Source organism: Staurois parvus, unplaced genomic scaffold (assembly GCF_062004578.1).
Source record: "Staurois parvus isolate SC_StPar_1 unplaced genomic scaffold, SC_StPar_1.0 ptg001795l, whole genome shotgun sequence".
NCBI classification, from domain to species: Eukaryota; Metazoa; Chordata; class Amphibia; order Anura; family Ranidae; genus Staurois; species Staurois parvus.
The window spans coordinates 211,361-233,405 of NW_028319591.1; the positions used below are offsets into that span (position 1 = coordinate 211,361).

The 22,045-nt window shown below is 43.5% G+C and overlaps 1 protein-coding gene across 1 annotated transcript in view; it reads left to right on the forward strand.

The window, feature by feature from the left end:
• The window catches only part of TTC17 (tetratricopeptide repeat domain 17), a 122,725-nt gene that overhangs the window by 16,963 nt on the left and 83,717 nt on the right, over positions 1-22,045 (forward strand). Inside the window, exons 5-11 of the mRNA XM_089663876.1 lie at positions 782-913; positions 6,551-6,660; positions 8,708-8,873; positions 9,080-9,219; positions 11,527-11,687; positions 16,217-16,329; positions 20,661-20,798. Of these exons, the coding sequence (XP_089520002.1) occupies positions 782-913; positions 6,551-6,660; positions 8,708-8,873; positions 9,080-9,219; positions 11,527-11,687; positions 16,217-16,329; positions 20,661-20,798 (960 nt within the window). The remainder of the gene's footprint in view (positions 1-781; positions 914-6,550; positions 6,661-8,707; positions 8,874-9,079; positions 9,220-11,526; positions 11,688-16,216; positions 16,330-20,660; positions 20,799-22,045) is intronic.

The following is a 22,045-nucleotide window of genomic DNA, read 5'->3' on the forward strand; positions in this document are numbered from 1 at the left end:
TCTTGTGAGCAGCGGAGTGTGCGTTTTGGGTGGTCGATGGATATCAGGTCGGTGAGGTAGTTTGGGGCAGTGTTATGGACAGCTTTGTATGTCAATGTTAGTCATTTGAATTTTATGCGTTGGGCAATGGGAAGCCAGTGGAGGGATTGGCAGAGGGGGTGGCGGATACGGAGCGGTTAATAAGGTGGATGAGTCTGGCCGCAGAATTCAGGATAGACTGAAGCGGGGATAGCCTGTGTTGAGGTAGGCCGGTGAGGAGGGAGTTACAGTAGTCAAGTCGTGATATAATAAGGGAGTGAATGAGTTGCTTAGTGGTTTCCGGGGTTAGGAACGGATGGATTTTAGTATCCAGGTTTATTTCGTGTGTTTAGGAATGCGTCAAGTTTTCTTTTAGGAAAATCTACTGAGCTGGTCAGAACTAATTCTGGGAGTCTTTTTTTTCGACGTTTCTACAGCTATTTGAAGAAGCCTTTCCATATGTGGAGTTTAAACCTCTCTTCCTCCAGACCCAGAGTGCCCCCTTGTCCTTTGTAATCGCCTAAAAGTGAATAACTCCACAAGTAGTTCACTAAATGGGCCACCTTTTTGTATTTTTACATGACTTTCAAATAAAAAACTTGCTTTTTATTGCTCTAAATGAAAAATTGATAAAGCTCTCTAAATATTTAGGGGATTTTGCAGTTTCCCAATAAGTGTTTTTTTTGGTTTTTTTCTTTACCGTTTGGATGTCTCAATCTGTGACTCTTTTTTTTTTTTTTTTTTTTTTTTTTTTTTTTTTTAGGGCATTCAAGAAAGGAAGAATCTTTCAGCACCTTTACTACCTAAAGAGGATCCTATATTTAGTTCCCTGTCCCAGAAGTTGGGAAAAAATGTGGACGATATGGGTCATAGAATATATGAAGCACTTGAGAAGGTAAAAGATCACGCTTTGCTTACTACGTTATCCATAGAAAGGAGGGATAGTAGGTCTGACATTACACAGTTACTGAACAAGCTGCAGAGCTGCAACTTAGGCCAAACTTTCACAACCCTTTTATCCCGGGGGAGCCCATGACGCATTTTTCAGGTCTCTGGGATCCTTTCATTAAACTTTATAGTTTGCTGTACATAATGTGATCAAAAAATGGTGGAATGTTTTAAAAATAAAACAAATGTTACTCTTCTGCTCTGTACAAGTTTTTTTAGTAATAATCTTGAAATTAAAGTGATATTAAACCCAAAAGCAAACATTTTATTATACTGCAGTTTATCAATCCTTAGATGTGATGGTTGCATTAGTTTTTCTTTTTAGGTCTTTCCTTTTTCACCTGGTGATCTGGCCAGTAAGTCTTTTTTTTTTTTTTTTCAATGGAACAAGCTGTTCTTCAGATGTAGCAGTTATAGGGTTGAGTCAAACAATTGACCACTGACAGGGGAACGTACAGTGATCAGCTTTTATTTCTGTAAAACCTTTATTCCAAAAGGAACAAAACTATTGATGTAACTGCTTACAGCAGAACTTCACCCCAAAAAGGGGTTGTTTCACTTTTCCACTTCCTCCCCCCTTTGGGGGGGGGGGGGGGTGAGAGCGGATACCTGGTTTTGACAGATACTTGCTCCCACGTCCGCCGCGGCGGTTCACTGGACATTCTCCCCCCCCCCCCCCCCCCCACTCCCTACCTGCAACATTCTGGGGGGTTGGGAGTGGATACCTGGTTTTGACAGATACTTGCTCCCACATCCACCGTGGCCATTACCTGACATTCTCCTCCCCCTCTCCCTACCCGCAACCTTCTGAGACGTCACAGGTCCCAGAAGGCTGTGGGACCATTTACAAAGCGTGGCTCATGCATGAGCACTGGCCAGCCAGCTGTGAAGCCACAAGGCATCACAACCAACTGCCCAGTTAACATGGTGGCACCGTGAACCCAAAGACTAGTGAAGAACCAGCTCAAGGGAGGATGGTGCTGAATCTTTGGACAGGTACAGTAAGTTTCTTTTTATTAAGTCAGCAAGTACAGTATTTATAGCTGCTGACTTTTCATTTTATTCCTAGGGTGAGAAACTGCTTTTAATAAGTGTGAGCTGGAATTTGGTTTCAACTCGTTTAGTGTAATTACAGTTGTTAATACATCTAACACTCCCCTCCCCTTAGACTAGCAATGCTTGTCTGTTTCTCTTTTTCATCCAGAGTGGAGTCGCTCTAATACAGGTGTTACTGGCCAGATCACCAGGTGAAAAAAGCCTAGAGAAGAAAACTAATGCAGCCACCACATCTATTGAGTAGTAAGCTGCAAAATATTGCATTTTTGGTTTAATACCACTTTAAAATAATAAGACAAACACAAACAAAAGAAAACAAAAAAATGTATAGCATTGCTTACCAATATTATTCGGTGTCGAAGTGCCCCCCATGCCTTGTTAGTGTAGATAGGATATCCGTTCAGTATTGCTCTCTGCTCAAGGAACACCAGTGACCCCAGGAGAGACCCTTTTGAGAACGGCTGATGTAGGTCCTGTGTGTCTGCACAAGTAGGCCGCCTTTGGAGCTCTAGGTGCTGCAAGTAACTCTAAGTGCTGTTGCATGAAATGCATTTAAGTATTATTACAACAAATTGAATGTACACGGAGGAATATGAGGAGGGGGAGTGGTGCGTCTTTGAAGCTGTGATGTGAGTAGAGTAGACTGACACAAAGTCATAAATCTTTACATTCTTTACTACCCAGAGCACAGACACTGAGTTGTCAGGCAGCTGTTGATTTTAGACTTGGGTCAAGCATGCTTCAGGAATTAAATGGAAGCTTCCTAGAGAAGTTCAAGGGGCGTTCAAGTCAAACCAGGACTTTTCATTTTACAGGTATAAAAAGGGATGCTAGCATGGCTGTACTACGCGTAGTAATAAGTGGCAATTGTGCCCTATTACTGATAGGCAGCGCACATGTCTCGGGCCAGTCCAGAGACCATTCATCTAGATGGCAGACAACCGTGTTGGTGTGTACATGGAACAGCGTGTGGGGATGAAGTTTTTTGTGAATGAAGGCATAAAACCTGCAGATATCTGCAGAAGACAGTACTGTGATGAGACGCTCAGCCTCAGGAAGACTTTGGAATGGTGTAAATGTATCAAAGATGGCCGTATGTCCATTAGTGATGATCCCGGGCGTGGTGGTTCCCAGCCCACAGCAGCCAATTCCTGTGAACATTCAGCGCGTGGAACACCTGATCCTGGATAATCAACGCATAACCTATCGTCAAATTGCACAAAAGAAGAATCGGCTTTTCAGCACTGACTAAGTGAATCTGGCTGTCCTAGGATGGTTCAGATGTACTGACAAATCTTTCTATGCCGAGGCTTTCCAGGTATTACACACTGGGATAAAGGTATAAATGTAGCAGGGGAGTATGTAAAAATAAATTCAGTTTCCACTGCTTGAAATTTTTTGTTTAGTTATATAAACTCAAAAGTCCCGTTTTTTGACTTGAATGCCCCTCGTATTTCAATCTGGAGGTACTGAATTCTCATTCTCCATAGCAGTACCTAGCAAAGATATATTTTTAAAGGTTTCATGGCAATCAATATACTTTTGTAAAATGGATTTTACTTTCAATTTTCCTTGCATTTGCAACAAGAATACAGTAGGTTACATGTGTAACAGTATACAATAGACATTAATAAAACATTGATTTAGGATCTTGTACTGCTCCCCTCCATGTTCCCATGTTGGAGGTAATGTTTGAGGGGAGGTCCTCTTTAACAAAGTTCGTCAAGTTAGAATATTTTCAATTAACCTGTAATTTCTATTGTCCAGTATGTACAAGAGCATGCTGTCAACAATGCGTATTATCTAGCAGTGTAAAATGGATTTCTTTCTCATCTATTGAGGGGGACAGGAAGTTTTTTGCCCTTCAGGCTTTTCCGCCTACAGGAGGTTTGGATACTGGTAAACAATGTGCCCAATCCTCTTGTAGATGATAGTATAACCCGAAAGACTTCTGGAACCCCCCCCTCAAAGGAGTCCATGAAAAGGATTTTTTTTTTTTTTTTTTAAGGTGAGCATAGAAATCCAATTTATTTGTTTATCACAGAATACAGGGCTGTTCATGACTATTCGGGTTATTCTGTCTTCTTCAGGGAAGTGGAGATTGGCCAAAAAAGCAGATGGTGTTTTTTAACTCCAAAGTGATTCCCTCAGTACCCCATGAAGGTGGAATCTACCCTAAAGAAATTGGTGGGTTTTGAAATTTGTCACACGGTATTTGGGCAGCGGTTTTTAAAAAAAAAAAAAATTTTCGGGGGGAATACACTTTTGAATTTTAATGCAAAAAAACACACATAATGCAATTTTTTGGTGAAATATAAAAGATTATGCGGAGTAAATAGATACCAAACGTCACGCTTTAAAATTGCACACGCCCATGCAATGGCAGGAAGCATACATTTTACTAACCATAGGAGACATTTTAAAAGACTTTCCAGGTTACCACATTAGGTTTACAAGAGGGGGTCTGATGCTAGAATTACTGCCCATGATCTGACATTCACAATTGTGCCTCACGTGTGGGACGATAGCTGCTTGAGTGCATGCGGGACCAACACATGCATTCGCTTTGTGCACAAGCATGGAGGGATGGGGGCACATTAATTTTTTAATTAAATTTTTTTTTTTTTTTTTTTTTTTTTTTTTACACTGTCACTTTAAAAAAATTTTGATCACTTTTATTGTCACAAGGAATGCAAACATACCTTGTAACCGTAATAGGCATATGGCAGGTGCTCTTTTATGAAGAGATTTATGGTCAATAAGTCCCCAAATCCCTCTTCTGCTCTTAAAAGCATTTAATCACACTAAGATCGGTGTGATTTAAATGCTTTTCTTTTTTTTTTTTTTAAATGGCGCCGTCTGTTTCTGAGTAAACTGGAAGTGATGTAAGGTCAACGCTTCTGGGTTACTATATCTTGGAGCCCAACAAAGCTGATCTGGTCTTTGTTCGGCTCTTATCAACTGGCGGAAGCTCCGGCTGGTCGATTCAGACCCTCGCTGCTTGAGTCTATCGTTTGCTCTAATAAACAGTACCGGGATCATTCCGGTATAACTGCTCAAACTCCAGAGACGTACGGGTATGTGTCAGGAGCTGAAGTGGTTAAGGAATCCATTTCTCTGGTAGGAACAGCTCTGGAGCCTGCAATGATTGAGTTTTTCAATCCCTCAAAGTTTTGGACAAATTGTATGCTCTTTTCCAGAGAATTGGACCCAGGGAATTTTCCAAAAGCCTTCAGTTTCTCTGGATGTCTTGGAAGGCTCCATAAGGCAGCTTTCCGGTTGGTCGCCATGTCTGTCCACATGAGAAGGATCCTTTGACTGAAGTGCTGGTCAGTCTAATATGCAAGAAACCATTCAAAAGCCTTCCCTTCGAGGGCCTATGTTTGTTTGGACCTCCTTGGATGCCTCCATAAGATTACTGTGGGAAAGAGCTTGATTTTTACCCCTTAAGAAGAAGACTGTGACAGGTCAGAAACCAGTGCTACCTTTTGGAATCTAAGAGGAGCTCCTTTTGTAAGCAGCGAACCTCGGGCCCTAAGCAGAAGTCTGTCCCAGTTCCATAAGAAGAACTTGACACCTTAGTCCTCCAGTTCTGAAAGCATGTCCTCTTCACGGTGAAGGGACTCCCCCACATGCATGGAAGGGGTGACATCTAATGGCTTTCAGGGTCGTCTGGACTCAGGAAGTCGCAGACCACTGGGTCTGCAGTGTGTGGTGTCCAGTCATTTTAATCAGGAGTTTTTCTGCCACCTTTTCTGCATTTATACCTTTTTTAAGGGTATCTTTGGAGCCATTTAAAGAGTGATTTCTTTGCAGCTCTGAAAAGACTGCTGTCTCGGGAAGGGGGTCAGGGGTCATCATACCTCTGCCAGATGTTAAGGAGGGGACTTCCTGGTGTCAGTAGCTATCAAGTGAATACTACACATCCCCATCTACCTCACCAGCGGTTTCTACACTTCTCGGTAGGTGATTGCAACTTCTAGTTTGTCATTGTTTCCTGGACTATTCAGCAACAACCTTCTGTTTGTTAGCCTGCTACCTGATCTTCTCAACATGATTCCTAAGTTCTACCAGGTTGATGTTCACGCCTCTGCAGATGCCAGTTTTGGTTGAAAGGTCTTACAGATGCCTTCTAAGTGGAGTTCTCCCCTCTTCAGTTTTTAGGTTTCACTTTGTTGCTGTGTTGCCCAATCCTCATGTCCCAGTGCTTTTGGGTATTCCAGGTAGTCATGAATAAGAAACTTGTGAGTGTATGATTAGGGAATTGTCTGTGTTACTCTTGCTCTTTATTTTTTACAAAACTGAGGCATATCTGAGCTGAGGGGTTATTCCTGAGAGGGGACTGCCGCCGCCATTGGCCAGAATCCATTCATCTGAATGTGGTATCCGTAACCCAAGTGCTCATGAATTTGAAGAGCCCTGTGTCCTGTGATGTACTGCAAGAAAATTTCCAAAATCCTTATTTTTCGCATTGCTAGTGTTTTTAACTGAGCTGAGTTTTTTTTTTTTGTTTTTTTGTTTTTTGCAGAATACAACTTCCTGGGTGCTGTATAACATGGCCTCATTCTATTGGAGGATAAAGAATGAGCCTTATCACGTGGTGGAATGTGCCATGCGAGCTTTGCACTTTTCTTCCAGGTGGGGTGTTCATTGATACTTTTCATTCCCGTAATAATATGAATCTATCTTTGAGTCTTGCAAAATGTTTTGCTGGCATGGTAAAAATCAGGGGTACTGAATTGAAATTCAAGGAGGTCCGGTTGGTAACATTTTCTTCCTGCAGAGGTCCAAATCTCATTTTTCTTCTATTACTCAAGTCTTTCATATCACAGCCCCTAATTAATGTCCTCAGACCCCCCCCCCCATCACATCACAGTCCCCCTTGCAATCACAACCCAACATCTGTTTCCCCACTGCTGATATCAGATCCTTCATATCACAGCTCTCCTCACATCACAGCCCCCCATATCACAGCTCGCCTACATCACAGCTCTCCCATATCACAGTCCCATTCCCCCCCCCCCCCCCCCTCCCCGACATCACAACCTTTTTCCCCCTACCTTAACTCACCTTTGTGGGGGATGGAGGAGTGGTGCAGTGGACTCCTGTTCTGCATGTGCCCGCAGGCACCGCCGTTGTTGCCACTGCTGTTGGGTTCGTGGCGGGAGGAGGAAACTCCTCTTCTGGGTGTGCCGGCTTGCTGCTGCTGGGCTAGGGGCAGGAAAGAGAGGAGGGCAGGAGGCACAGAGGATCTCCACTGAGCACGTGAGCTGGCCAAAACTTCTTGTTAAAAGGGGAGTGACCTGCTTGTTAATATGAAAGGTTGGCTCCCCTCCCCTACTCCCCCTGTGGACCTGCGGTGCCTCCCGCTCTCCTCCCTGCTCTGGGTTCGACGGTGGGTTGGTGCATTGGGGGGGGGGTAGTCCTTCCTTCCATTCCTCCCGCTCTCTTCCCTGCTGTGGTGGCAGCAACTACGGTGGTGGCAGGCGGGTGCTTGTGGGGTGGAGATCTACCCTGCAATTCCTTCCGATTTCAAACAGCTGCAGCGACGGGAGGAGAGGAGTCCACTCAGGCTGCTGAGTGGTGTGGCCATGGTCCGGATGGGACTGTCACCCGGTCCATATTCTGACCACGGGCCGCCATTTAGTGATGCCTGATATAGATTAAGATTTGGCAGTTTTATCAAAACCATTTCTTTAGTTGACTTACTCTGATTAACTACTCCTACAAATACACACAAACACACGTTGATGATGTTTGCATAGAATACGTGTTTCGAGGCCTCCGTTTGAAAGAGGTGAGGCCTCAAAATCTGTACCCATGCCCACCAATCAGTAAGCCAACCACACAAGCAGGAAATTACATTTCTGGGAGTGTTTCGTACACCGACTGTATACAGAATACCTCCAGATTTCTGAATTGCATTATGGACATTAGATGGATGTGGTCCATGGTTGCATTATGGACATTAGATGGATGTGGTCCATGGTTGCATTATGGACATTAGATGGATGTGGTCCATGGTTGCATTATGGACATTAGATGGATGTGGTCCATGGTGGCATTATGGACATCAGATGGATGTGGTCCATGGTGGCATTATGGACATCAGATGGATGTGGTCCATGGTGGCATTATGGACATCAGATGGATGTGGTCCATGGTGGCATTATGGACATCAGATGGATGTGGTCCATGGTGGCATTATGGACATTAGATGGACGTGGTCCATGGTTGCATTATGGACATTAGATGGACGTGGTCCATGGTTGCATTATGGACATTAGATGGACGTGGTCCATGGTTGCATTATGGACATTAGATGGACGTGGTCCATGGTTGCATTATGGACATTAGATGGACGTGGTCCATGGTTGCATTATGGACATTAGATGGACGTGGTCCATGGTTGCATTATGGACATTAGATGGACGTGGTCCATGGTTGCATTATGGACATTAGATGGATGTGGTTCATGGTTGCATTATGGACATTAGATGGATGTGGTCCATGGTGGCATTATGGACATCGGATGGATGTGGTCCATGGTGGCATTATGGACATCGGATGGATGTGGTCCATGGTGGCATTATGGACATCGGATGGACGTGGTCCATGTCCATCTTGTGCGCTCTAATACCTTTTTGCATTCTGTAAAGTGCCCTTTTCTCTCTTCTGTCTGCAGACATAATAAGGACATTGCACTACTGAACATGGCGAATGTTTTGCACCGTGCACATTACTCGGCTGATGCTGCTATCCTTGTTCATGCTGCACTTGATGTATCTCCTGGGCTTGATGTGTCCACTGACTCCCTGGTCAGCCACTACACTCTTGGGAACATATATGCAGTAAGTGTCGGGGATGAATCCGTGTCAAATAAATGTGGTTATTGTGTCACCATTAGAAATGTAAAAACACACATTACTACTAAAAATTGTGTTTTGTTTTTTTTTTTGTTTTTTTTTTTATTATTCACCCCAGTGTTTGTACTTCTAAGCAAACCAGCTATGTACCCAGATGAACAAATGTTTTCTTTCTGCTTGTGGTGTTATAGATGTTGGGGGAATATAATCACTCAGTCCTGTGCTATGACCGCGTACTAGAATCACGACCTTTCTTCTATGAGGCCGATAAAAGGAGGAAGGCTGTTTTGTGCCAACAAAAACTGGAGCAGAAGCTGGAGGCCCAACATAGGTGAGTGCTGCTTTCTGGTGAGGTGGAACTAAACCAGGGGTCTCCACACTTTCTAAACAAAGGACCAGTTTACTATCCTTCAAACTTTAGTGGGATCAGACTAGGGCCAGTGGCAGTAGAGCATGTCCTTGTGTCCAGTGGGAGTAAACCGTGAACTATCTTTGGTGCCAGTGGAAGGAATTGTGTCCCATCGTTTGTCATTGGAGGGAATTGTGCCCCATCGTTTGTGTCAATGGAAGGCGTGCCCCATCGTTTGTGTCAATGGAAGGCGTGCCCCATCGTTTGTGTCAATGGAAGGCATTGTGCCCCGTGGTTGGTGTCAGTGGAAGGCATTGTGCCCCGTGGTTGGTGTCAGTGGAAGGCATTGTGCCCGTGGTTGGTGTCGGTGGAAGGCATTGTGCCCCGTGGTTGGTGTCGGTGGAAGGCATTGTGCCCCGTGGTTGGTGTCGGTGGGAGGCATTGTGCCCCGTGGTTGGTGTCGGTGGGAGGCATTGTGCCCCGTGGTTGGTGTCGGTGGGAGGCATTGTGCCCCGTGGTTGGTGTCGGTGGGAGGCATTGTGCCCCGTGGTTGGTGTCGGTGGGAGGCATTGTGCCCCGTGGTTGGTGTCGGTGGGAGGCATTGTGCCCCGTGGTTGGTGTCGGTGGGAGGCATTGTGCCCCGTGGTTGGTGTCGGTGGGAGGCATTGTGCCCCGTGGTTGGTGTCGGTGGGAGGCATTGTGCCCCGTGGTTGGTGTCGGTGGGAGGCATTGTGCCCCGTGGTTGGTGTCGGTGGGAGGCATTGTGCCCCGTGGTCGGTGTCGGTGGGAGGCATTGTGCCCCGTGGTCGGTGTCGGTGGGAGGCATTGTGCCCCGTGGTCGGTGTCGGTGGGAGGCATTGTGCCCCGTGGTCGGTGTCGGTGGGAGGCATTGTGCCCCGTGGTCGGTGTCGGTGGGAGGCATTGTGCCCCGTGGTCGGTGTCGGTGGGAGGCATTGTGCCCCGTGGTCGGTGTCGGTGGGAGGCATTGTGCCCCGTGGTCGGTGTCGGTGGGAGGCATTGTGCCCCGTGGTCGGTGTCGGTGGGAGGCATTGTGCCCCGTGGTCGGTGTCGGTGGGAGGCATTGTGCCCCGTGGTCGGTGTCGGTGGGAGGCATTGTGCCCCGTGGTCGGTGTCGGTGGGAGGCATTGTGCCCCGTGGTCGGTGTCGGTGGGAGGCATTGTGCCCCGTGGTCGGTGTCGGTGGGAGGCATTGTGCCCCGTGGTCGGTGTCGGTGGGAGGCATTGTGCCCCGTGGTCGGTGTCAGTGGATGGAATAGTACCCCAAGGGCCCAAATAAAGCAAACAAAGGGCCACAGTTTGGAGACCACTGATCTTAAATATCAAAAATTGATTTTCATTAAGTTTTAGTCAAAAAGTGTCCCTTAGATCCCATAACATTCACCCCAATTTCTGTCGCAATGGGGGTTATTTTACTAAAACTGGAGAATGCAATATTGGGGGCAGCTCTGCATAGAAACCAATCAGCTTTCAGCTTTTATTGCCAAAGCCTAATTGAACAAGCTGAAGCTAGAAGCCGATTGGCTGCCATGCACCGCTGCACCAGGTTCTGAGTGCTCCAGTTTCAGTAAATCTCCTTCAATATGTCAAGAGCAATACAGATGAGGGATGGCTACAGACAGTAGGTGTCCATAGCATTAAAGGATGACAAGACCAAAAAGGGCAAGGTAAGAGGAGAGGAAAGTGGAAGAAGGAAGACAGTAGTAGGGTGGTACTGAATATACAAGTAGAGAGTGGGTCCATTGTCAGATATGGGGGAAGGTGGGGTGATGATAAAGCATACAGTCCCCATTTTCCCTAAGGTATTTTTCTAATGAATACATTGTTGGTATTTGTGGTTTTTAAAGCGTATCCAGCATTGCCACGTCTGAACAGAAGACTAAAGCCTAGTACACACTATCAAAAATTCGTACAAAAAATACCACTTTTGAAATGATCATACGATAATCTGGTCATTGGAACACAGCTTTCATTCGAAGAGACAAGCGCGAAAATGTTTCTGGTACGATACCAGATCGTACAATTTTTCATTTTAATAGTTTTCATCTGAAAATATAATACGAATACATTACGATACGTGACATCGCTTCTGAATTTTTAGTCTGTCCTATGAGAATTTTCGTAACTTTAGTAACCTTTTCCTCAATATGAGACTAGCATGAAAAAAAAAAATTACGAACAATTGTCCGATATTCTCATCGTGCATGTGGGGCTTAAGCCAAAGCTGTTCTTTTTCAACACTGCACTGGTCACCCCTTGCTCTGTTTGATAGGTCTCTGCAGAGAACTCTGAATGAACTGAAGGAATATCAGAAGCAGCATGACCATTACCTGAGACAGCAGGAGGTTCTGGAGAAGCATAAACTGATCCAGGAGGAGCAGATCCTAAGGAACATCATCCATGAGACCCAGATGGCCAAAGAGGCTCAGCTAGGTAATTGTAGAATGTATGTCTGTTTTGACCAAGGCTTATGCAGGCCATAGACTGTTCATTTATCGGCCGATTTTCGCACTGTTAGTAGGGCAATGGCATCGGTTGATTTTTGCGGTTCCTCCTCATTTCGTTTATCGGTCATGCTGGAAAATGCGTGAAAAACGGCCAATTTTCGCTATCATTGGTGGCACCATCGGTTTACAGAACGAACAATTGTTTTTTTCAGGCGAAAAATCAGCCGATAAACGAACAGTCTATGGCCTGCATTTGAGCAGAATAACATACTGTACAATGATTCATTCTCTGAATAATGGTGAATGGTTAACACTTTCACACTATGCTATATACCCTTCTGTCCCCTAGGTATACCTTTTAAAGTTCATCTGAACAAGGCCGCTTGTTTCACTTCCAGACTAACGAGCATGGTCTTGAAGAATGAAGTTAGTGGTAGGAATCCTCTATATGAAATGGAACTCTTATCAAGTGAAAATAGTTTGAAGTAGACCTGGTGACAAACACATATTTTTCTTGTTAAAATGCATGTTCAGCCAAAACTTTTTTTTTTTTCATTCACTTGGGGGACACAGGAATTCTTAAAACTTAGAGAATCTGGGTCAAAGCTTTTTTGGTCCTACTTCTCCTGGGGATCACTGGGGTGCACTTCGTTCTGCACTCCTGTGACTTAACCGGTCCAAATATATTTGGACACGGGCACAAGTTTTCATATTTTGGCTCTGTATGCCACCAGAATAAATTGGTGCAAGGCTTTAATTCAAGGGGTTGAACATAAACATCAAGTACAAATTTTAGGAACTGCAACTATTTTTATACACAATCCCTCCATTTTCAGGGGCTCAAATGTAATTGGACAAATTAATATAAAATGTTCATTTTTAATATTTTGTTGAGAATCCTTTACTGGCAATGACTGCCTGAAGTCTGGAACCCATGGACATGACCAAAGACTGGGTTTCCTCCTTTCTGATGCTTTGCCTGAAGTCTGGAACCCATAGACATAACCAAAGATTTTCTGATGCTTTGCCAGGCCCCAACTACAGCTGTCTTCAGCTATTCTTTGTGGGTCTTTCCACCTTTTTAGTTTTGCCTTCAGCAAGTGAAATGAATGCTCAATTGGGTTGAGATCAGGTGATTGACTCGGCCATTGCAGAATTTTCCACTTTTCCTTCAAAAGCTCCTGGGTTGCTTCTGCAGTGTGTTTTTGGATCATTGTTCATCTGTACTGTGAAGTGCCGTCCAATCAACTTTGCTGCATTTGGCTGAATCTGGGCTGTTTTTTTTTTTTTTTTTTTTTTAAGGCAAAGTCTAATCTGGCTTTTCTATTCTTCAGGCTTATGAATGGTTTGCACCTTGTGGTGAACCCTCTGTATTTGCTCTCGTGAAGTCTTTTCTCTATTGTAGACTTTGACAATGATATGCCCAACTCCTGGAGAGTGTCCACTTATTTGGATGTTGTGAATGGGTTTTTCTTTACCATAGAGAGGATCCTGCGATCATCCACCACTGTTGTCTTCCATGGATGTCCATGCTTTTTTGTGTTACTGAGCTCACCGGTGCGTTCTTCTTTCCTCCAAATATACCAAATTGTTGATTTGGCCACTCCTAATGTTGCTGCCATCTCTGATGGATTTTTCATTTTTGAAGCCTTACAATGGCCTGTTTTACTTGCATGGACAGCTCCTTTGAACGCATGATGTATGTTCATGCATTCTATGCATGAAGGTAAAAAACCTCTCTGCGGCATGCCCCCTCCCTATACTCGCATAAGCCCCCTCTTGATCGTGATGTGCACTGGAGTCTCAGCTATCCCGGCTCCTCCACTCCTCATTGGCTCCTGCTGCTGTCAGTCACAGCCAGTGAGCCAATGAGCAGAGAGATGGACATACGAAGCAGCGGCTGGGGAGTGCGCACGCTCTGGTGCCCCCATAGCAAGCTGATTGCTGTGGGAGCACCCGACAGGAGGGAGGGGCCTGGAGCACCTGCGGGGGACCCAAGAAGAGGATGATCTGGGCTGCTCTGTGCAACATCCGTGCACACAGCAGGTAAGGTATGACTTTTTTTTTTTGGGGGGGGGGGGGGTGTTTAAGACTTTATAATCACTTTTAAGGTAGTTTTTGTTGTTATCCCCTTCACTGGATAAGTGTCTCAACTGGCAACTTTCTCTTGCAAGAAACCATTTTTAGTCCTGCATAGGGACATGGTGCTCTTGAGGCATAGACATTCCTTTCCTCCAAAGGTTAGTCTGTGTTTCACCTGAAGACATTTTTCTTTCCTCTTCGTGTTCAGCTTTAGTTCAACAGAAGGTGATTTCTCCCAACTGCTTTGCTGTGATTTGGAATGTTCAAATGCATCTGCTGTTGCATTCTGCAGAACACGAAATAGGTCCCACCCCTATGTGTTGATTATACTCATGGTATTGCCTTGCTGATGATAGAAGGGGGATGGTTATACCTTGTGCTGACCTACAGTTTTTCCTGTCCAGTTCTCCTGCAGGTGGAAGATTTGACTTGGCTTTGATTTGACTTCCTGTGGTTCCTTAATGGACTCCAAAATAAAGATTCTATAGTGGATACAAAAATCTTATGAGGGGTTGCTCAGTAGACATAAAGAAAACATGCCTGAGGTCCACCTTTTTGAAGCCATATGAAGAAGGCTACGTGTTTTCACCTCCAGTCTAACAATAATGGATGTATAAGGCTTTTTAAGTCTTATCAAGTGCAGATAGACCTAGTTTAAAGTGATGTGGTGTCAGAAATTTGTTTCATGTTTAAAGTGTGCATGGGTTTTTTTTTTTTTCTTCGGGTTTTTTTTTTTTGTTTGGTTTTTTTAGCATTTGAGTCCAGGGTTAAACCCTGCCAGGGTTTTACTGCTATCTGATGCTCTGTTAGGTTTCCCCCTCACTTCCTATCCAGTTGGCAGCCATCTCATCAGACAGACGGAATACAAAATTGGAGGATTTAGGTAGAATGTTTTCCTTAAAGAAAAAGTGGTCCCCATCCTGAATTATGAATGATCAGACAATATATTCGGGCAAATTAAAAATACACTATATTGCCAAAAGTATTAGGACACTCTTCCAAATCATGTGATTCAGGTGCTCCAATCCCCTCCATGGACACAGGTGTATACAATCAAGCCCCTAGGCATGCAGACTGCTTCTACAAACATTGGTGAAAGAATGGGTCGCTCTCAGGAGCTCAGTGACTCCAAGCGTGGTCCCGTGATAGGTGGCCACCTGTGCCATAAGTCCATTCGTGACATTTCCTGGCTACTAAATATTCCACGCTCAACTGTTAGTGGGATTATAACAAAGTGGAAGCAACTGGGAACAACAGCAACTCAGCCACCAAGTCGTAGGCCACGTCACATGACAGAGCGGGGTCAGCGCATGCTGAAGCGCACAGTGCGTAGAGGTCGCCAACTGTCTGCAGATTCAATAGCTAAAGACCTCCAAACTTGGTGTGGCCTTCAAATTAGCACAACAACAGTGTGTAGAGAGCTTCATGGAATGGGTTTCCATGGCCGAGCAGCTGCATCCAAGCCTTACATCACCAAGTGCAATGCAAAGCGTCGGATGCCGTGGTGTAAAGCACGCTACCACTGGACTCTAGAGTCCTGCAGACGTGTTCTCTGGAGTGACCAATCGCGATGGACGTGTCTGAGTTTGGTTGCCAGGAGAACGGTACTTGCCTGACTGCATTGTGCCAAGTGTAAAGTTTGGTGGAGGGGGGATTATGGTGTGGGGTTGTTTTTCAGGGGTTTGGCTTGGCCCCCTAGTACCAGTGAAGGGAACTCTTAAGGTGTCAGCATACCAAGACATTTTGGACAATTTCATGCTCCCAACTTTGTGGGAAGAGTTTGGGGATGGCCCCTTCCTGTTCCAACATGACTGCGCACCAGTGCACAAAGCAAGGTCCATAAAGACATGGAGGAGCCAGTTTGGGGTGGAGGAACTTGACTGTCCTGCACAGAGTCCTGACCTCAACCCCATAGAACACCTTTGGGATGAATTGGAGCGGAGACTGCGAGCCAGGCCTCCTCCCCCGACATCAGTGCCTGACCTGACAAATGTGCTTCTGGAAGAATGGTCCAACCTTCCCATAGACACCCTCCTAAACCTTGTGGACGGCCTTCCCAGAAGAGTTGAAGCTGTTATAGCTGCAAAGGGTGGGGCCAACTCAATATTGAACCCTATGGACTAAGACTGGGGGGCCATTAAAGGTCATGTGCATGGAAAGGCAGGCGACCCAATACTTTTGGCAATATAGTGTGTTTTTTTGAAAATTGATACAAATAATTTTACTGTTATCACTGACATGGAGAAGAGTGTTCAGTGTCATTAGGTAGGAGAGTGACCGCTATCACTATAGCCTGGAAACCTATCAAACAAAGAAAGCTTGTGGGGGGCTTTACACCAAGTTAATAAACCGTTCTTAAATTGAATATTTTTAGGGAGACTTTCTTTCAGTTTTCTTTATTGTATTTGCCATTTTTGCCTTTTGTTACCACAGGGAACCATCAGATTTGTCAGATAAGCAGCCAGAAGCACAGTCTGCATTGCCCCTGGGATTTGCCTGTGCGCTATCACAGGGGAGACATCTTTGAAAATGTGGAACATGTTTTGGTAAGAATGGGATTTAACCACTTCAGCCCCAAGCCATTTCTGGCTCTTCCTGTTTACATTTTAAAATCAGTATTTTTTGCTAGAAAATGTCTCAAAAACACCCAGCGGCAAAAAACTACGTAACTTTTACTATTCATAGGTGACGATTTAAAAGCCTTCACAGGTTACCACTTTAGTTTTACAGAGGAGGTCTGGTTCTAGAATTACTGGCCATGATCTGATGTTCACAGCGATACCTCACATGTGTAGGACGATCGCTGTTTGTGTGTGTGAGTTCGCCTTTGCATACAATCACTGGGGGGTGGGATGGGGGATAGGGATGCGTTTAAATTGTTTGGAGATATATATATATATATATATATATATATATATATATATATATATATATATATATATATAATATAATTTACACTGTCTCTTTAATTTTTTTATCACAATGTAAGCATCCCCTGTGACTGCAGTAGGCACGTGACAGGTATTTTTTATTGCGGGATCTGGGGTCTAAGACCCCAAATTCCTCCTCTGCACCTGAAAGCATTCAAAACACCATGATCAGTGTTTTTGAATACTTTCAGATTTCTAAAAATGGTGCCCAAAGTTTCCAAGTAAACTGCAAGTCATGTCTAGGAGAGACGATCCTGGCTTTGCTCGGGTGTTTGACCAGCCGGCGGACGTGCCGGCTGGTTGTTTGGGACTCCCGGTGGGACGGGAGATCCCGAGAGAGCTGTGGAAGGTGGCAGAAGGGGTGGGGCTTGTACAAGCAGTCGAGCGGCTAGTTAGCTGCTCTGATTGCTTGTACAAGAGAGCCAGTTGCTGGCTCCAGAAATTATACTGGGGTAATGCCCGCAGCTGCAGGCATCACTTCGGAATACCCATCAAAAGTCCAGCGGGTATGTCGCTGGTCCAGAAGTGCTTAATTGATCTTGGCGCCATTTGTTTTACTTGCATAAGGCTGCATAGTGTATTTCCTATTTCCTATCTGCATCTTTTTACAAGTTTCTTGCAAGATCTGATCTGGGGGGATGTATAAAAACTCACAGGGGCTGCAAAAATAAAATCTTACATCCCAACAATCAACTTAAAAGCAACATGGGACGTAAACCATTGGAACGGACGGTAACTTGAGAATCAAGTACAAATGTCTCAGTATTTCGAGCCTGCTATCCAGCAAACAATTTCATCATTCTGTCATTACCAATAAAATCATAGGTCTCCGGTAAATGCCTATTAACCCTTTGAGAACCAAGGGATGTATTTGTCCCATTTTTTTAATTGCGTTTATCATCTGATTAAGAACTTAAAACTTTTTTTTTTTTTTTTTTTTGGTTTGAGTCAAAATATTAGTTCTTATCAACAAACAACAAATGGATCTAGCTTTTTGCCAATTATTTCATGAAATGGCTTAGTTACAGCAACTGAAGTGTACAAACTTTAAAAACAAAAAAGTTGATTCTTTTGGCGTTCGAAAATCTTATGGTCCTCAAAGGGTTAAGATGCTGCAGGGTGTGTCAAGGTACCTCAGTAAAGCTTGGTCCTAATAAACCCCCCCCCCCCCCCCCCCTAAGATAAAAGGTCACACAGAACATTTAGGCATGGACACTTACTTTAAATCAAGATATCATGGACAGCGTCATGGCAATGAAGCGCCCCTTGATGCTTTTCACAAAGACTGCAAGGATAGTCTGTGGTAGCGCCATCATTACGCCATCACCTTCGTTGCGCCCATGAGTTAAGGTTCATCTATTGTAGTTTCATCACTGGGACTTGTATAGCAATGTATAGCAATGAATACATTGAGGGCAAGCTTACCTGGGGCTTACCCAGATCCTTCCTAATGGTACATAAAGAGAAAATAGCAGCTGCTCAATTCTATGGGCCATCCATGTATTCTCAAAGCTAAGAGCACAATCCGAATCTTGTACACCAATAAAATCCAGCACTATAGCAGAAAGCAGGCAGTGTTTAATGGAATGAGGAAAGAAAAAACAGAGGGCGCACAGGCCTAGTGCATTACCATAAAAAATGTTTAATAAAAAATAAAGTATGTGTTGTACTCAAACGACAATATAGTCAAGGCACATCATAAAGAACAGCTGGGTCAACACAGTGGCTCTGAGGAAGAGGCAAGTCCTCGAAACGCATCAGTTCGCAATAGGGAGTATAGACATCCAAAAGGCTGACGCGTTTCGAGGACTTGCCTCTTCCTCAGAGCCACTGTGTTGATCCAGCTGTTCTTTATGATGTGCCTTGACTATATTGTCGTTTGTGAGTACAACACATACTTTATTTTTTATTAAACATTTTTTATGGTAATGCACTAGGCCTGTGCGCCCTCTGTTTTTTCTTTCCTCATTCAGTATATTTGGATTTCCCCTGTCCATTTGAGGGCAGCAAGGTGTGCATGTTCCAGGACATTCCTTATGTGGTTGTAGCATCGAGTCCATCCCCAAGCGCAGGAGCATTCTGCACTGGTTCAGTGTTTTATGGAACACTGTGCAGTATGGAGTACGCAGATCTGGGGAGTCAAAACAGATCAGTAAATGAGTGGCTAAACAAAGCAGGATTTGCTCCTCCGGTAGTCTTTCTAAAGGACTAGGGCTAACTTTTAAGGGTAAGGTATAGGTTTTGACAGCGGGGGAATTGGGCGATCTGCTTGGAACAACCTTCGCTAAACAAAGGTGCAGGCCAGCTACATCACTTATCAGTAACCTACAGTACTCCATTATCTTTGACCCAGCAGTGCCACACCTCCAGTTATGTAACTGCATCTAACATGCCTCAATCACACCTTGAGTTGTTCCACTCTGGTTAACCCCTGCCATTGACACAGAGCAGTACAGTCATTTATTACTGTGATTGGATTATTTTTTAACAGCTTAAAGCAGTATTAAACCCAAAAGAAGACTCTTCGGATTGGTCAACCGCAATATAATTGTTACTAAACCCACAACAGTACAATCAGTCTGTAGATGCAGTAAAGCATGCTTGTTATACTCACTGTGGAACCTAAGGGGTTAATCCTCCGCTTTGTGTAAAAAGGCTGTCTGATCCTGTCTTCTCTGATCCTTTTTCTGTCCCCAATCCTTCTGATAGTACAGAGCTCCAGGAGTCACTCTGCACATGCTCAGTTTAGTGTGCATTGCTGGAGAGTTTGTTTTTATTTTTTCTTTGGGAGGGTGCATGTGATCGGCACAGGACCAATCCGCACTGTCCAGACAGAGGATCAGGGTCCTAAACCTCATAGGACAGTCAGCGCAGAATGAAAACTCCTCCTACAAGATTAACCAGTGCTCAGCTGGACACTGATATTAGTCACATGACTGCTATATACTACTGATTTGAATAGGTATTTAGCGGTTTAGCTCTACTAAAATAAATGCATTTCCATGTTGTGTGTACTGTGGGGAAACCAGATATAGTGAATGCAGGGTCTGGGGTTTAGTAACACTTTAAATGTGGTGGCTGCATTTGTTTTCTGTTTTTAATCTTTTACTTTTATTTTCATCTAGTGATCTACAGTGTTTTTCAAAAGAGCAAGCTCTCTTTCAGATGTATCAGTTTACAGGGAGGAGGCAAACCATTTATGGCAGGGGTGCTTACAATGATCAGCTTTTATTTTTTTTTTTTCATGTAAACCCTTTATCCCAAAAGGAAAAAAAATTGCTTTTACGGCTTGTAAAGTGTTAGCTGGAGTTTGGCTTTAATGTTGGATTTAGTAGAAGATTTAGATGCACGATCACTCCCCTCCCTGCCCACCCAGACGTACACTGCTGTGCTGCTTCATCCAGAGTGGGGGCATTCCAGGAGGTGTGTTACTGGTCAGATCACCAGGTGAAAACAGAAAAAAAAAAAAATAATAATTATTTATATATATATATATATATATATATATATATATATATATATATATATATATATATATATATATATATATATATATATATATATATATATAAAAAATTTTTTTTTTTTTTTTTTTTTTTTGGGATCTGGGTACAGTGGATTTATACAAGCCCCACATTACATCTGATGGGGTATATATGCACTACATTTTCTGTGTTCCAATGGGAATGCACAACATGCGCTTGGTTGCACAGCCTGAAAGGCTGGGGTAAGAGTCCTGTTTTGAAGGAGAAAAAAAATACTCAAAACTGTCATGTAAAATTATATGGATGGAGTTTTTGTAAATATCTAGCTAATATTATTTTCCTTTTGGCTGGAGCTCAGCTTTAGGGTTTAAGTTTGCCTTTGTCATATCTATGTACTCTGCCCTGGTGTTGAATGTTTGTGCCTGTATGGGTTTATTAGTAGGCACTTACATTTCTTTTTAGTTTGGTGAAGACACGTCATCAGCATACATGACATCTGTGAATATAGAACAGCAAGCAAATCAGACTGTGTTCCTGCAGCGCCCTCCAGTGCCACGTTCTATCATCAGAGTCTGGGACAAAGATGCTGCCATGTTTGATGTAAGTAAGAATATATCCTTTTTTTCTGCATAGTATACTGTACCCCAGACTTCTAGACTCCTTGTTTTCAAATGGGATTTGATTGGGGAAAGGAAGGAAAATGCACGGTCTGCAGAGCATTGCAGAAAATTTCAGTGCTTTATAAATTAATCTATTTGCAGATTTGTGGCTTAGTAAAGATTAGTGGTGCTGAATTTGTGTCTAAAATAAAATCGTCTATTAAAACAGTAAATAACATTTTCTAATGGTATTCAATAGAGAAGATGGGACTTTCAGGGTGCATGGACATGAATACCACACATTAAAAGTTATATAATTTTTATTTTGTATTTTTGTAAAAAAAACACAAAACTGAAATTGTTTTTACGTTTCTGTATTTTTTTCCTAAGAATACCAACTGAGATTCAAACTTGGTTAGGTAAATGTAGTTACTCCCTACATGTTTCGCCCTCATGGGCTTCTTCAGGGGAGATTTTTTGAGGAAATTTCTACCGCCAAGGCAGTCTAAAGGTATATGAAAGGAAAATTGTTCAATTACCAAACAACTTTAATATATCCAATACAAGGTATTTTATATACATATATGTGGGACTCAATGGCTCACCCTGGATGTGAAAGCTCACAGAGCTAGGAGAAAATGACCTAAAAAAGATCTTAATTGGCCTACACGTCCCTCAACCTATTGAATTATCTCTTCATATCTTCCGTTTAAATTTAATTAATCTTTTTGTCTATCCCATTGTGCCTAGATGATATCTGATGCCCATTATATCCTCTACAACTGTTTTGGATGTGTAGGCCAATTAAGATCTTTCTTAGGTCATTTTCTCCTAGCTTTGCGAGCTTTCACATCCAGGGTGAGCTATTGAGAGTATATATATATATATATATATATATATATATATATATATATATATATATATATATATATATGATTTTGTGCAGCCCTGTGGCAGTACTTCTGCTATAGGGCGGTTGGGAAGTGGTTAAAAAAAAATGTAATCCTATACAATCACTTTAATTGTAAAGGCATCTTCACTTAAATGTTCGTTCTTTCCCCAACTTAGCCTGCCCGTGAAATTTTCCTCATGCAGCTTTCTGTGATGGGGTTGCAACACAGATGCACTGATCCTGAAATGAGAATAGAGTTTTCAATCATCAGGCCCTGCCTGTTTGCAATAAAGTAAGATAAAAAGAGGTTGTAAGGGGCTTGGCAATCGACATTGTCACTGCTGATTCAGAAACCT